Source organism: Limulus polyphemus, unplaced genomic scaffold (assembly GCF_000517525.1).
Source record: "Limulus polyphemus unplaced genomic scaffold, Limulus_polyphemus-2.1.2 Scaffold1197, whole genome shotgun sequence".
Classification (NCBI taxonomy): domain Eukaryota; kingdom Metazoa; phylum Arthropoda; class Merostomata; order Xiphosura; family Limulidae; genus Limulus; species Limulus polyphemus.
Genome location: NW_013666807.1, coordinates 209,174 through 223,984, shown reverse-complemented (window position 1 = coordinate 223,984; position 14,811 = coordinate 209,174). Strand labels below are relative to the sequence as shown.

At 31.7% G+C, this 14,811-nt stretch overlaps 2 protein-coding genes across 3 annotated transcripts in view; both read right to left on the bottom strand.

Annotated features, from left to right (window-relative positions):
- LOC106462563 (ras-related protein Rab-35-like) overlaps positions 1–8,951 on the bottom strand; it is a 13,856-nt gene extending 4,905 nt beyond the window's left edge. The window contains exons 1-4 of one of the 2 annotated variants that reach the window (XM_013922500.2): positions 8,646–8,951; positions 7,607–7,657; positions 3,341–3,464; positions 585–709 (exon numbers count right to left, since the gene is read on the bottom strand). In XM_013922500.2, coding sequence (XP_013777954.1) covers positions 585–709; positions 3,341–3,464; positions 7,607–7,657; positions 8,646–8,697 — 352 coding nt within the window. In that variant the 5' untranslated portion in view covers positions 8,698–8,951. Of the gene's footprint in view, positions 1–584; positions 710–3,340; positions 3,465–7,606; positions 7,658–8,035; positions 8,088–8,645 lie in introns of those variants that run through there. The other variant, XM_022389857.1, reaches the window with a different exon arrangement.
- Positions 8,952–13,719: 4,768 nt separating this feature from the next.
- The window catches only part of LOC106462554 (bicaudal D-related protein homolog), a 52,114-nt gene continuing 51,022 nt past the window's right edge, over positions 13,720–14,811 (bottom strand). Inside the window, exon 11 of the mRNA XM_022389856.1 lies at positions 13,720–14,456. The gene's annotated coding sequence lies outside the window, so the exon portion shown is untranslated. The remainder of the gene's footprint in view (positions 14,457–14,811) is intronic.

Below are 14,811 nucleotides of genomic sequence, written 5' to 3'. Positions count from 1 at the left end.
ATGAGAAATGTCTGCTATGTATCTAATAAGATAAGAATGAGGTTGACTAACATCTGATGTAACAACCAATAAACATCACTGCTTATGGAAAGATGAGAAATGTCTGCTATGTATCTAATAAGATAAGAATGAGGTTGACTAACATCTGATGTAACAACCAATAAACATCACTGCTTATGGAAAGATGAGAAATGTCTACTATGTATCTAATAAGATTAGAATGAGGTTGACTAACATCTGATGTAATAACCAATAAACATCACTGCTTATGGAAAGATGAGAAATGTCTACTATGTATCTAATAAGATTAGAATGAGGTTGAGTAACAACTGATGTAATAAAGAAACTTTATTTATTTTAATTTCTTACCACAGAATTTATATATTTCTTAACAGTTGTAATTCTTAAGGAACATTTGTTGAAAATCGTGACTAGTTCATTACCCATGTCTGATAATGAACACATAAAACTTCCATTATATCTAAAACAAAGTATAAAAAAACAATGAACTCCACATGAAAAGTTGACATACTTCAGTTTTAAGACATCTTCAATTAGTACCTTAGAAATACTGGACCACTTACCTAATATTCTGTTGACGACATCACAGTTTTGATCTATTTCATGCAGCCACCTTTTTACGTTAGCAAACGACTCTCCATTTGTAACGTCATAAACAACTATAACTCCGTGGGTCCCTCGATAATATCTGGAACAGTTGTTATGAAATTAAATCTTTTAGGGATTTTGGACAATTTCACTCAAAATATTCAATGTAAATAAAATTCGTTAGGTGTAGCAAAAGAAGAATTTTTTTGAAGAGAAATCATGACAAAATTTGTTGAGAAAATTTTATGGATTTATGAATAATTATAAACGATACTAACACAGTTGCTAATAAAAATTATATTTATACCATATTAAAATTCATTTCAAAGAATCTTAAAAGTATTAACTATCACTGAATAAACATTAAACTGTTTCAGTCTTCTTTCCAACTTTAGAAAAAAAACTTTAGATCTGTTTTACCAAAACGTATAGGGGAGTAAAATGTAGTGTCATATCTAACGAACTATGATGACAAACAGAGCAGCATAAAAAAAAATGTATACATTAAACTATTTAACAAAATATATATTTAACTAATTAATGTTATATTCTAAGTTGGGAGGATCTCAGTTTATATTACTCAAACTTTGTAATTAATTCAACAGTCTTGTCATACTAAAGTGCTAAAAAAATAAACGAATTCAATTAAAAACGGTATGGAAAGTAAATATACATACATCACGAGTACGGCTGAGTGATTAACTCAATTACCTATGAGCATCAACTATATCAAACTGATCAAAATTATGTTTGTTTGTTTTAAGTTAAGCACAAAGCTACACAATGGGCTATCCGTGCTCTGCCCACCACGAGTATCGAAACCCGGTTTCTAGCGTTGTAAGTCCACAGACATACCGCTGTGCCAAGGAGGGCTCAAAATTATGAATAAATTTATAAAATTATTACTATTTTCAATTATTCCAATGATACAAGTCTTATGTGAGAATAATCAATTAGTTGAATATAATTAATTAACGAGCCCAATGATTAACCGAGTAGCACGTTCCACTAATTACCCAGCCTTTTTTTTTTTTTACATAAAAGACTTATTGGTTACCAGTCATCATAACCTTAATAAAACAAATAAATGTGTGTAAAAATATTACGTTTCGTTACAAAAGCAAACTCTAATCAACCATCTTAATCTCTACTACTACGTCTAATTTCATTACACTTTTAAAAGTGCAATATGCTATTCTTTATTTCCTAACTGTGTTCTTACATAATACAAATATATTCATACCAGTTTTATCATCAAGATTTTACCACAGAATCACTACTTAACCAATCCAAGCAGTGTGCTGTTGCTAGTAGTAGGGGAAATAGGATTTTAGGTTGTATCTACAGAAGTATTAAATACAAGTCTAAATAGTTCATAATTTCATTGTATAGGTCGCTGGTTAGGCCACATTTGGAATAGTGTGTTCAATCTTGGGCTCCTTACCTGAGGAAGGACATTGAATTGTCGGAAAGAGTTCAGAGGAGGGTTACTAGAATGGTGCCTGAGATAGAGGGGTTGTCATACGAGGAGATGAAAATCTCTCAAATTGTTTTCTTTTAAAAAAAGAAGAGTTAAGGGTATCTTATTAGGTGTTTAAGATTGTAAAGGAATTTTCAGTAATATGCATCATCTTTTTCCATATTTAACAGTGAGAATAGTAGGATTAGGGGACACATATAAATTTGGGCAGGGTAGGAGTCATCTTCAGCTAAGACAGTTTCATTTTTCTAACAGGGTGGTTGACCTTTGGAATGGGCTGTCTTTGGATGTTGTAGAGGCAGTAAATTTAAGTGAGTTTAGAAGAAAACTTGATAAGTACATGAATGATAAGGGCTGGCTTTAAGTTTTTCTGTTTATTTGTTAATAGTTTTCATTTAGTTTAGAGGAAGGGACAGCCGAGATAGACCAATAGGTCACACGTTGTCCCAAAACAATGCGTTATAAAAAAAGCTACGCAGAAAATGTCTTATCTTTATCAAATACACTGTTTATAAATGTATAAGACAAAGAACAATAAACAGTATTATGATTTGAAAACTTAATAAAAGTTTAAATTCTTCTCTCTCTCTCTCTGGTTTTTTACCAGTTTTACTTATCTTTATCAAATACACTGTTTATAAATGTATAAGACAAAGAACAATAAACAGTATTATGATTTGAAAACTTAATAAAAGTTTAAATTCTTCTCTCTCTCTCTCTGGTTTTTTTACCAGTTTTAAAATGTTTAAAGACACATATCACAGCAGCAGACCTGTGACAGAACTGACGTTTTATGTTTAACTTTTGTAAAGGCTTACAAACAAAGCAGCTTATTATCCCAGTAGCTGATACAAGCATACATATAGTTTTAATATTGTTACATTCAATAAGAACAGAGCTCAAAGAAATTATTTCACAATATTAATAACTTCATCATGAAGGAAGAATTTTTAACAGATTCAGAAATAAATAATTTTGTTTTATGTGGATGATCAGAGACCGTCTCGTTTACATATAATAAGAATCCAAAATTATAGTAAGTGATAAACATACTAATAATACAAGGGTTTGAAACAGTAATAGGCATGTTCACACAATTAAGCAATGTCTTTTTTTCAAATAAGGTGTTTCAAAATAACATACAGTAAGCGACATTTAAAACATAACTTCTGTAATTGGAAGGATTTACAAGAAACAAGATAAGCTTAACTTTTTTATTTGGACTTTCATATTCGAATACACAATACTCACGTAGACGTAATGGTTCTAAAACGTTCTTGTCCCGCAGTGTCCCAGATCTGGAGCTTTACTCGCTCTCCGTCTACCTCAATTGTCCTAATTTTGAAATCTACTCCAATGGTTGTGATATAATTTCCTGAAGAATGAAACATTAATGATAAGTATAAACACCTACTTTGATTATTTTTTTTCTTAACTTTATCTATTCACACAAGTAATAAAATGTTAACAATACCACTCACAATGCAACAGTTAAAATTACTACATCTTACATTGGTATCTCTAAATTAACACATTGTGTTCTTTTTTTTTCTGTTCCACTTTGAATTTCATTTTATAAATATACCCAGTTTTTAATCTTAGAGAACCCACCAGCAGAGCCTTCGTGACAAAATTCTGGACCCTCAGCAAGGTATTTAATTGTTAGTTTGTTTTAATACATAAATCAGGAATAAAAAGGGAAAATTTGGCTTACTTAATTAGATATATATAAATTTTGGAATTATAATAGTCTTTATATAGTTAATAAAGTGTGACAATTAATTTTTTTATTGCTCATTACAAATTCTTTGACGAGTTTCTTGTTTTCAGTGAAGCCAACCCTGTGACACAGATGATTTCAGATAAGCTTTAATTACTTTCACCTCTTAAAAAACTCCTCTCATGAGAAACAACAGTCACTACAGCTGTAAGTAGCCCCTGTAAAAAATGCACCCACACGTTGGGACAGACTGCTGCTACGACATTTTTTGTAAATAAAGTGCTGTGTTCCAAGAGCATCAAATTTCTCTAAGAGAACTGTAACTAGGCTTTGAATCAATTTCATCGACATCTGACCTATCTTTATGGTTTCTTACACATGTTGTTCGTAAGTTCTACAGTTTAAGGAACGAACCAATGTCCCCTTGTATTGTTTGTAGTTTAAGCACACAGCTACACAATGGGCTATCTGTGCTCTGCCCACCCCGGGTATTGAAACCTGGTTTCTAGCACCTAAGTCCACAGACATAATGCTGTGCCATTGGGGGGGGGATCCCCTTGTATCACAATTAAGGGGACACAGTGGAAATTTTGAGGGACACCCTTGAAACATACTGTTTTTCATAGTAGAAACTATTACCAAGATTGAACAATTATGTTTAGTTGATGGAAAAGGATTGTGTTATCATTGTTACACATTCAACAAGTTACTGTTACAATTCTACAACACCTTTTACGTTTCCAAAGTGACATCTTGAGTAATTTACACGGGTGTGGCATGTTAGTCGTACGTAAATTAGCCGTTCTCAACCTGGAACATTATGGGTTGTCACACTACTGCAAACCTCTACCCCATGGTGAGCAGTGGGCACTAAACAGATGCTCGACTATTGTAAATCTACACCTAAAAGAAAGTAAATAAAAGATAAAGAGCACTTGTAGAATGATTTAAGATACCGATGAGTTCTAAAACACAAAATTACTGTACTAATATCATATAATCGAAGAGAACCTCCGAACTACCTCTTATGAAGTTAATATCAATGCATTTAATGCATTTTTAGCCTCATTTTGGGTGAAGTAGAATTCCTTTCTAGTGGCCCTTTAATTGGTCAACAATTAAATGAATGGAAAGAATAAAAAAAAATCATTTTGTTTAATTTCAACAGCTTAGATTGCACAAACTTTCACTGGCCTCAAATATTTACACAGTTATCATACCCTGACCTTTTCAATCTTCAACAGACAGACATTTCACTTTTTTTTTAATGATCTCCGACAGAGGAGAGTCTTCAACATTTATTTCAACATTCTTACAGCTGCTCTTAACACTAGAGATAGAATTCATTGTTATAGACAGTACAGTTGCATTAACGTCTTCTTTTGAGGGATGATTAACTTAGCAACACATCTGTGAAAAGCTTGATTTCCTCATTCAAATAGATAACTATTGCAATTATCCTATTACACATGCCTGTTAAATGGTGGCATGCAATTTCAATTAAACGTTTGAGCTATGCTGCCTACTGTAGAATTGGTAATCAACTATTTCTAATTCCCTCTATTTCACGAGGCATTCCATTGTAAGCTGCCTTTCTCGTGAGATTTTCTGACGTTTATTTTATACCTTGTCAGGAACAAAAATCTCCATCAACAAGCTACACCTTATTTAATTTTTTGTAGTACATACTGGTGTATAAAAGACGTTTTAATACTAGTAATAAACAACCTTATAACACCAAATTTATCTTTCTGTAACTGGACACTCAAAAGTTTGCTTTACAGCTTCTTCGGGAGTTCTGTAAAGCAAAACATCGTGTGTCCAATTACAGAAAAATAAAATTTGGTGTTATAATGTTGTTTATTACCAGTATTAAAAGCTGCATCTTCTTGTCACCAAACAAGCAGAACATTTTTACATCAATCATGAACATGACTTTTTTTTTTGCCTGCCTATTTTATTATAATGAAAGGTAATTAAATAATCACCTATTTATCAGATCATTCTGCCTATGCCCTCTTGTCAGAACAAGCCCACGCATAAAAAAAAACACGAGTTCTGTCAGTTTTTTCTTTATAAGAACTAATGTAGATATTGGACTCGTTAATAATTGTATAACTTTTAAACTAAGTAACTAATACAGTACATATACCCTAAATAACATCCACAAGTTACACATGTTAGTAGTTGCCGTCTTGGAAATTATTAACATGATAAACATATAACATCTATAATAAGCAGTGTATCATTAGTTAGTTTGGGGGTCTGTTCAACGTGCATACGTGTTGATGTTTGTGACCACGTGATGTGAGTTGAAAAATGATAAAACTGGTATATGTGAAACTGTGAAGTACTATTACAAGTATTCATGTTAAAATCATCAATTTTCATCACTTCATAAGCGTGTATCAACATTATGTAATACTTACGAGTCCAAGTAGACATCCTTTCGTTCTATAAATCATTTATTACAGGATTACTATTCGTCTTCAAAGGTGCCATGATCAGTTACTGATCACTTTACAAACACGCTGTTTTATAACCCAATCAAAATCATGTTTCTTCTGAACATAAATCGTGTAGGTATGAAGGCTGGATTAATCAGACGTGACCAACTAATGGGTCACCTGCCTGAAAGTTCACTCATGAATGTGCAAATCAACCCGATACCACACTTTCATTTGTGTACCCCAAAACCTGCCTCAAAATGTAAATATGTTTGATACTGGTGATTACACTAATAACATTAGAATAATAAAAATAGTTTGTTTGTTTTACCTTTTTTTTCTACACACACACACATGGACCAAAATTTATTGTGTGAAATACTTAGGGTTCCGTGCTATTTACGAACCCTGAATACCATTAACGTAAATATCAAAAATCAATGACCCATGCACTAACCCCTGAAGCACTCCACTTATAACAAGGGTAGAGATTAGCCTTTAGTTTTCTCTCATCCAGCTACCCTATAGTCCAATCAGATTTTTTTCCAAACCCTAATAATCTCATTTTCTTACCTAGTTTTCCATGTGGCACCTTATCAAAAGCTCTTTTTAAACTCTAAGTACATCAATCTCACATCTTTTCCATTGTCCAGCTAACAAGTAACATCCTTGTTACGCCAGGATTTTCCTTTGATGAGTGTCCATTGTTCAGATAACAAGTAACATCCTTGGTACGCCAGGATTTTCCTTTGATGAGTATCCATTGTTCAGATAACAAGTAACATCCTTGGTATGCCAGGATTTTCTTTTGTGAGTGTCCATTGTCCAGATAACAAGTAACATCCTTGGTACGCCAGGATTTTCCTTTGATGATGCATACTGGCTTTCTTTTGTGACAGCATATTTCACTAAATAACTTTTAAAGCTTCTTTCATCATACTCCATAATTTTCCCATCTACAGAATTAAGACTAACTGACCTATAATTTCCAAGACAATTTTTATCACACATCTTAGAAATATGTAGTAACTCTCTATCTCTGCTAGTAAGCCAGCATGTCACATTAACAGTCTATACACACAGTTCTTCACATTTATCTGTGTTTGTTATTTGAAACTTTGGTGACTTGTTTTTGTAACGAGTGAAATGCAGTACATCTACATTACATAATAATAGTAGATCTTTAAATAAGAAACAACCTATTAGAAATATATGTGAAATTTTCCAAGACATAATACTTGTTTGTTTATTGTTAAGCACAAAGCTATGCAATGGGCTATCTGCACTGTTCCCACCACGAGTATTGAAACCCAATTTTTAACCGGGAGGGGGGGTGGACATAACACTCACCTGTAAATGTGTTGTCAGCAAACCTAAGAAGGAGACTACTCTTTCCGACACCTGCAAAAATATATTTCACTTATTACATGGTTTGAGAATAATTAAGAAAGACAAACAAGAATAATTGTCACAGTTTTATGTCTGCAGAGTCTGGATATTAGGCTTCTCTGTTCACAGTGATCATTAAGAACTAAAAATTTGATGCTGTCGTCAATGAATTAGCACATAAATGATAATCCTCTATCCAAATCCATTACTTATGAAATTTTTATGTTTTGCAATACATCGCCAAATGTGCCATATACTCGAGAAATCCAGATTTTTTTGTTTTTAATTAAAATAATTTTTTAAGTTATCAAAACACTGAATGTTACAATAATAAGTAAACCAAACAACGATTATAAGCATAGTAAAGTAAGTTATTTGTGGAGAACATACTACATGTTTTGACATAACATTGGTCTGTCTCCTTCATACAGTTTTTCTGATCTGGACTTCAAAGCTAGAGTACTAAATGCAATGTAAATGTTATTTGAAAATCAATAATAAATATAAGACACTGAAAGACCATTATTTTATACTACCAGCACCACTTCTAGACTAGTTAAACAATTATTATTAATATTAATAACTATGTTACTTGTCAGAAGCAATACTAAGTAATAGTAGTATTAATAAAATATGCCAACTATTAGTATTTAATATTACCGTAAGCGTTACTACTACTAACAGTAATACTTATTTTTACTAGAACTAGTACTAGCAAATAATATCATTAATAATAGTAGCATTACTATTAGTATTAAGTAATATTACTATTACTAAATAATAATAGTGCTACTACTAACAGTAGTAGAACTACTGAGTACAAGTTGTAATAGTAGGCCTACAGCTTAAGTAATTATAATACTAAAATATATTTCAAACCGTACTGTACAGTGTACTACCAGTCCTGGTACTAATAATTTATAATAGTCATAATAAAATTTATTGATTTATTTAATATTATTTGAATATAGCAGAAACGACGAAATAGATAAAGACTTACCACTGTCCCCAATAATAAGAAGTTTAAATAAATGATCGTATTCTCTAGCCATCTTTTACAACAACGAACACCATTGACAATAAACAGGGGCGTTAGTTTGAGTCATATAAATTTGCGTTTCCGTCCATTGGTTACAAATTCGCGTGACGATTTCCGTTTTTTTAAATATTTATGATCTATATATTATAATTTGTAACAGTTCTCTAGCACGCAATGTGACTAATTTGTTTTTTGTAATTATATGCCATCTTAGGCAGTGTTGAACGTATAATACATAAAATTACTGTTCACTTTTTTAGCATACTTAGTTAATCTGAGTACCGGTAAATCATGGGCTCTCTCTTTCTCTCTCTATATATACTTATATATACAAGTAAAGATTAGAACAGTTAATTTGAAAACTGGCAAATTGTAATAATACATGAATTTCTCGATTCAAATATCCGGGTACCAGTTCTTTTCGGGAGGAAAAATATATATAATATTAGGTTTTGTATTGTATGAATTAATTAGTTTTTATAACCTCACGTGGTTTCCAAGCGTCATAATTGCGTGATATCTAATAATCATAGTCATGCTCTCTTAGTAATAGGTTAGTGAATTCGTCATTCCAAAGGCATTTACAGTTTTAAAGTAAACTTCCTTAAAATAACAACGTACTTTAAAATTTGGTGTGTTAAAAGTACTGTAAAAGTAAAAGAGAATGAACCACACTAATTATAACGAAAATTTTAATTATACAATTATCAACATTTTCCTTCTCATCTTATTTGCAAATCAAGCTAAAAACTGTACAAGTGATACCACTATGAACATTAGATGTTGCGATAATATTCATATTTCAAGTCTAGCATCTTAATAATAGTATAAGATACTAATGGCACGGTTTAAATGTACTTTATATGCTTTTATAATAAAATTACCCGCTATTGATCTGAAGCAATATTTCCCTATTTAGTATAGTTTGTAAATCCCTCGTTAACTTCGAGTCTATTGTATATTAAGAAAAATTGGCATATCAATCAACAACTTCACTTATATTTCACCATTTGTTTTACTAATAGTGTATTTCAAATTTATTTTAATTTTCTTCACAGTCCATACCTGTAAAATCTTCCTAATACTTCAAAGGAGGGTCCTTTTTTTTTTACAGATCTCCTTAATATATTTTCATATATCAGAAATAGAGCCTATATATATATATATATATACATATAAAGTTTCTATACGTAATTTGGAGTATGGTGGTAATCAGGGCAAAATTAATGAACAGTCTAACCAAGTTATAGCTTGGGACCTCCCAAACTGTCAGCAAAAACTTTTCTAGTTGTCAATGGCTGTGATTACTGTTCATAAAATCCTTTTTCTGATCCTTTCATGTTGGGCTTGGAATAGCCATGCAGGTTCGAATTCCCGTCCCACCAAACATGCTCACCCTTTCAGCCGTGGGGGCATTATTATGTGATGGTCAATCTCACTATTTGTTGCACAAAGAGTTGACGGTAAGTGGTGATGACCAACTGCCCTCCCTCTAGTCTTTCACTGTTAAACTGGGGATGGCTAGTGCAGATAGCCTTTGTGTAACTTTGCACGAAATTCTAAACAAACAAAGTTTTCATAATTGAAACAGTTTCAAGTACTGCAAGAGATCTTCCACATGAAACTGTAAAACACCTTAAACCAAACCCACTTGTTTCAAATCTTTTTCCAAATATCTTGATTGTTTTTTGAATCTATTTAACATTGTCTGTTACTTTGTGTGAAGCTCAATGTTATCTTTCAAAGATCGGTAACACTGCATAAAAAAAAAAAAAAAATGTTTCAGGTCAAATATGAAACAACACTGATTCAATGCTTTGACTTCTCTCTCAACTGAAGGTAAAGTGACCCAACAACTTTTATTTTACCATGCTGCTGTGGGTGTATTTTTTGCACTAGAACTCATGTAAAATGTTCCTCTTCTTGCAAAAGTCATTGCCTATTGTTCAAGGACCCCTTAAGGAGATAAAATTATAACCCTTTTTAATTTATTTGATATAATTTTTAATTTTATGACATAAGGTGGTTCTTTAAAAATATTGATATTGTATATAAATTAATATTTTATATTGTTTCTGTTTTTCTAATTTGGAATGTTCAACATGCAAAGATAACTAGTATAGCTACATAGGGGCCATCGCTTTATCTTAGCTTGGGTTGACAACTTAATCCGGCCCTGGCGATAGCCTAGATGGGCTAAATGACCCCTTGGAAGTGAGATTTTATGTAAAATATCTCATAGTTGGTACGGGAGAAAAATGCAAGTGAAGTCTAATGTATCAGGGTCATGTTTGTTGATCCTACATTTTTTTTTATAGTACTAATATTTTCCAAAGTTTATCAGGCATGTCATTCTTGACTATCTTGTTCCTAAAATCAGTGACAGTACATAACATACCAGACAACTCAACAATAGTCCTATACAGAGATAAAAATGTAAAAACTAACATTACAGCAAATTATTCTTAAGGAAATGAAGAATAGTGGACCTTCAAAATATCGCAACTAGCACTTTTTATAGAGGAAAGAAAGTGCTTTCTATACTACTGGTTTTTACCAGAAAAAGAAGAGATACCAAATGTGATTACTTAAAAAGAAAAGGATGAAGAAAACTTCTTGTGGTATTCTCAGGTTCACTAATTTCCCCTTGAGTAATAACGTAGGATCCACTGGATAACAGGTTTGTAATCACATAGGATCCACTTGATAACATGTTTGTAATTAAACCTGTTATCCAGTGGATTCTATGTGATTACAAACCTGTTATCTAGTGGATCCTATGTGATTACAAACCTGTTATCTAGTGGATCCTATGTGATTACAAACCTGTTATCTAGTGGATTCTATGTGAATACAAACCTGTTATCAAGTGGATCCTATGTGATTACAAACCTGTTATCTAGTGGATCCTATGTGATTACAAACCTGTTATCCAGTGGATTCTATGCCTAATCACATAGGATCCACTAGATAACAGGTTTGTATTCACTACATAACAGGCTTGTAATCACATAGGATCCATCGAATAACATGTTTGTAATTGCATAGGATCCACTCAATAACACATTTGAGCAGGAAATATTTTGCAGAATTAAACTCAGTTATCTTACTTTGACCACGTTGCGAGATAGAAAGGTACTGGATAAAATATCAAACACAATGAAAACAATTTTTATTCTATTCACAAAACAATAAAAAATATTAATGAACATAAGATAACAGACAGCATCTTCACTGGAACTCTAAGATCACTGCAAGTCTGAGAAAATCTGTTTGGTGAACTTTAACAGTTCACTTTACTAAGTAAAGGAGGAAGTAAATAGCTTATTACTGTAGAAAAGTTGCTTTGAAAACTTCTAGAAAGCAAAGCTCCTGGCCTCGATGAAACTTGAAAAAACGAAGTCAGGAAACGATAATGTATTTACCATAATCACTGGCAGTTGCTGAACAGGGATATTTCCTGTTGAAAAATACATATGTGGAAGACCCAGCTACGAAATTACAAATCTGTTGGCTTGTCTTCTATAGTTTGAAAGAGTTTGTTTCAGAAACTGAGAAAACTATAAACAACCGTAATTAAGTTCTTAAATGTTGTTTTTTATGCTTCTAAAATGGGCTAAAGATGAACAAATTAAATTTTCAAGTGTCTCATAATGTGTTAGTAAATAATTAAATGATTAGAAATTTTTCATTCTGATTTAAAGTGACATTAAAAATCTAATATCAACTATTTGGGTCATCGATAAGGAAACTCATTTTCCTGAAAAAATGGACGTCGAAGAAATATTTAATAAAAAAAAAACTGACAGAAAATGGAAGGAGATTGATATAGATTAAAAACAAAACCCAGATCTCCACGATACATGTTTTTATTCATAATATGGATGCAAGTTTATTACAGAACAACAGTTGTGTTGTTTACACATCTTCAAAAAAAAGTGTCGTGTGAAAAATCTTTTTGTATCTAACTCTTATGATTATTATTTGAACAGAAGTACTCGATACTTACTAAAGATAAACAAATCAACATGTGAAATAAAATTTATTTGTCAATGTACAAAAACAGTTCAAACCTGGTTCTCAGATTGTACAGCAATGTGAGATGTTCACCGCAACAAGAACTATTCATACATCTACTTATATTAATTAACATTGAAATTATTACATAATTTTTCATAATACATTATTACTCATATATCCAACAGTACTGGAAAATCCTCAGTAGCTGAAAATGTTTGTATTTCCCACACAAAGTAACTAGAATATGCCACTTCCAGGTAGTAACCTTTTGACTGGGATTATCCAAACAAATCAGTCATTAAATAGTGTGATACAATGTAAAGGTGCACAACTCCTGCATTAAATTTAGAGAAGGATTGAAAAAGTATTATAGCTGGTGATAAAGAAGTACAAATTTATCACCCATTCAACTATGGGAAACTTTCGTTTTATTTTCGCAGTGTGATATCAATATTTATTCAATGATGCAGTGACGTTTTTACATTAATTACTTGCTTTGATCTAACTTCACCGTCGTATTTAGTAACTGTTTTATGCCATAAAAAAGCCATCGCAGTATAGAGACGATGGAATTCTAAGATACATTACCGACACAAATGTCTATCAGTGGAACTTAAAAACAAGCTCTAACTTTATGAAACACAACCTGTTAAGCAAAAGAAAGAAAAAACAAAAAACCCGTTCTTGTGTTAAATAAAAGATGATACGGTTCGCTAACAAAATATATTGTCAAACAGTGAATAAAAGGTTAACAAACCGTGTCGGTCTTTAGTCACTGTTTGACAATATATTTTGTTAACAAACCGTGTCGGCTTTTATTCACTGTTTGACAATATATTTTGTTAACGAACCATGTCAGCTTTTATTCACTGTTTGACAATATATTTTGTTAGCAAACCGTGTCGGAAAATATACTGTCAAACAGTGAATAAAGGCCGACACGGTTTGTTAACAAAACATATTGTCAAACAGTGAATAAAAGCCGACACGGTTTGTTAACAAAATATATTGTCAAACAGTGAATAACAATATCTTATTGGTCCCTTTGGTATTTATGATATACCATTAACATACAAACATTTGTTATAAAGAGCCTTGGACAGTGCATGTTGCATAGAAAACCTGAAAACATATGATACTAAGCCTTAAAACTGAGGTCATGAATCTTAAAATGAGATTCAGTAAATTGTACTTATGGTACTTTATCATCATGAGACGTTAATTCAAAACTTACAACTTCAACATATCATCCATGGTATAATTGTTAATTACAAAAAAGTTGTATTTTTTTAGACTTATTTCATTATTAAAACATAATTTTTACATAATGGTTTCAATAATACTTATACAAAAATAAGAAAATTATTTTATTTCTAAACAAATGCTTCTATCTTAAGAAATAGCAGGAATAAATAGTTTTGAAATGAAAGGTAAAATCTGCCTTTTTGTATTATATTATTTTGTTCTTTAAGATCTTAACTATACATTATATACACGAAGAACATTAACTCTTTATTATACCCTACACGTTACGTAACTCATCAGCAGGAAATCCAAAACCTCTCTTTTAGGAAGCTTTGTGTAACTCTTGATAAACAGTAGTCCAGATGGTCACCTCCAAAGTTTAAAAATTTTGCCCTTGCTGTTCTTAGTAAATTTACGAGGATGAGTATGTAGTCTTTTCTTATCTTCTTGTTCTTGATTCTGTAGCTTAGCTTTCAGTTGCTCGTCTAGAAGGGCTTGCATGTCCACCTGGTGATGGGAAGGAAAATTATTGAATATTTAGTTACTTGTGTATGGAAGCACTTTATGCTGATATAACAGTAAACAGACAAACAATTATTTATAGGCATAAAGAAATGGCTTTTATTTTGGGGAACATGTATGTTCATTACATTCATAAATCAATTTTAGTAATTTTACCATGAATAAAATTTGTGATTAGCAGTATATTACATTAAACGATGCTCTACATAGCATACAAGAACAAAATAATGTCATATCAATTGCTGCATCCTGTTTGGTTACATAAAGTTTTTTTTTTCTTCTACAATACAGTCACAATCCTTTAGTTTTAAAACCTCTATATTTGGTCAATTATATATCT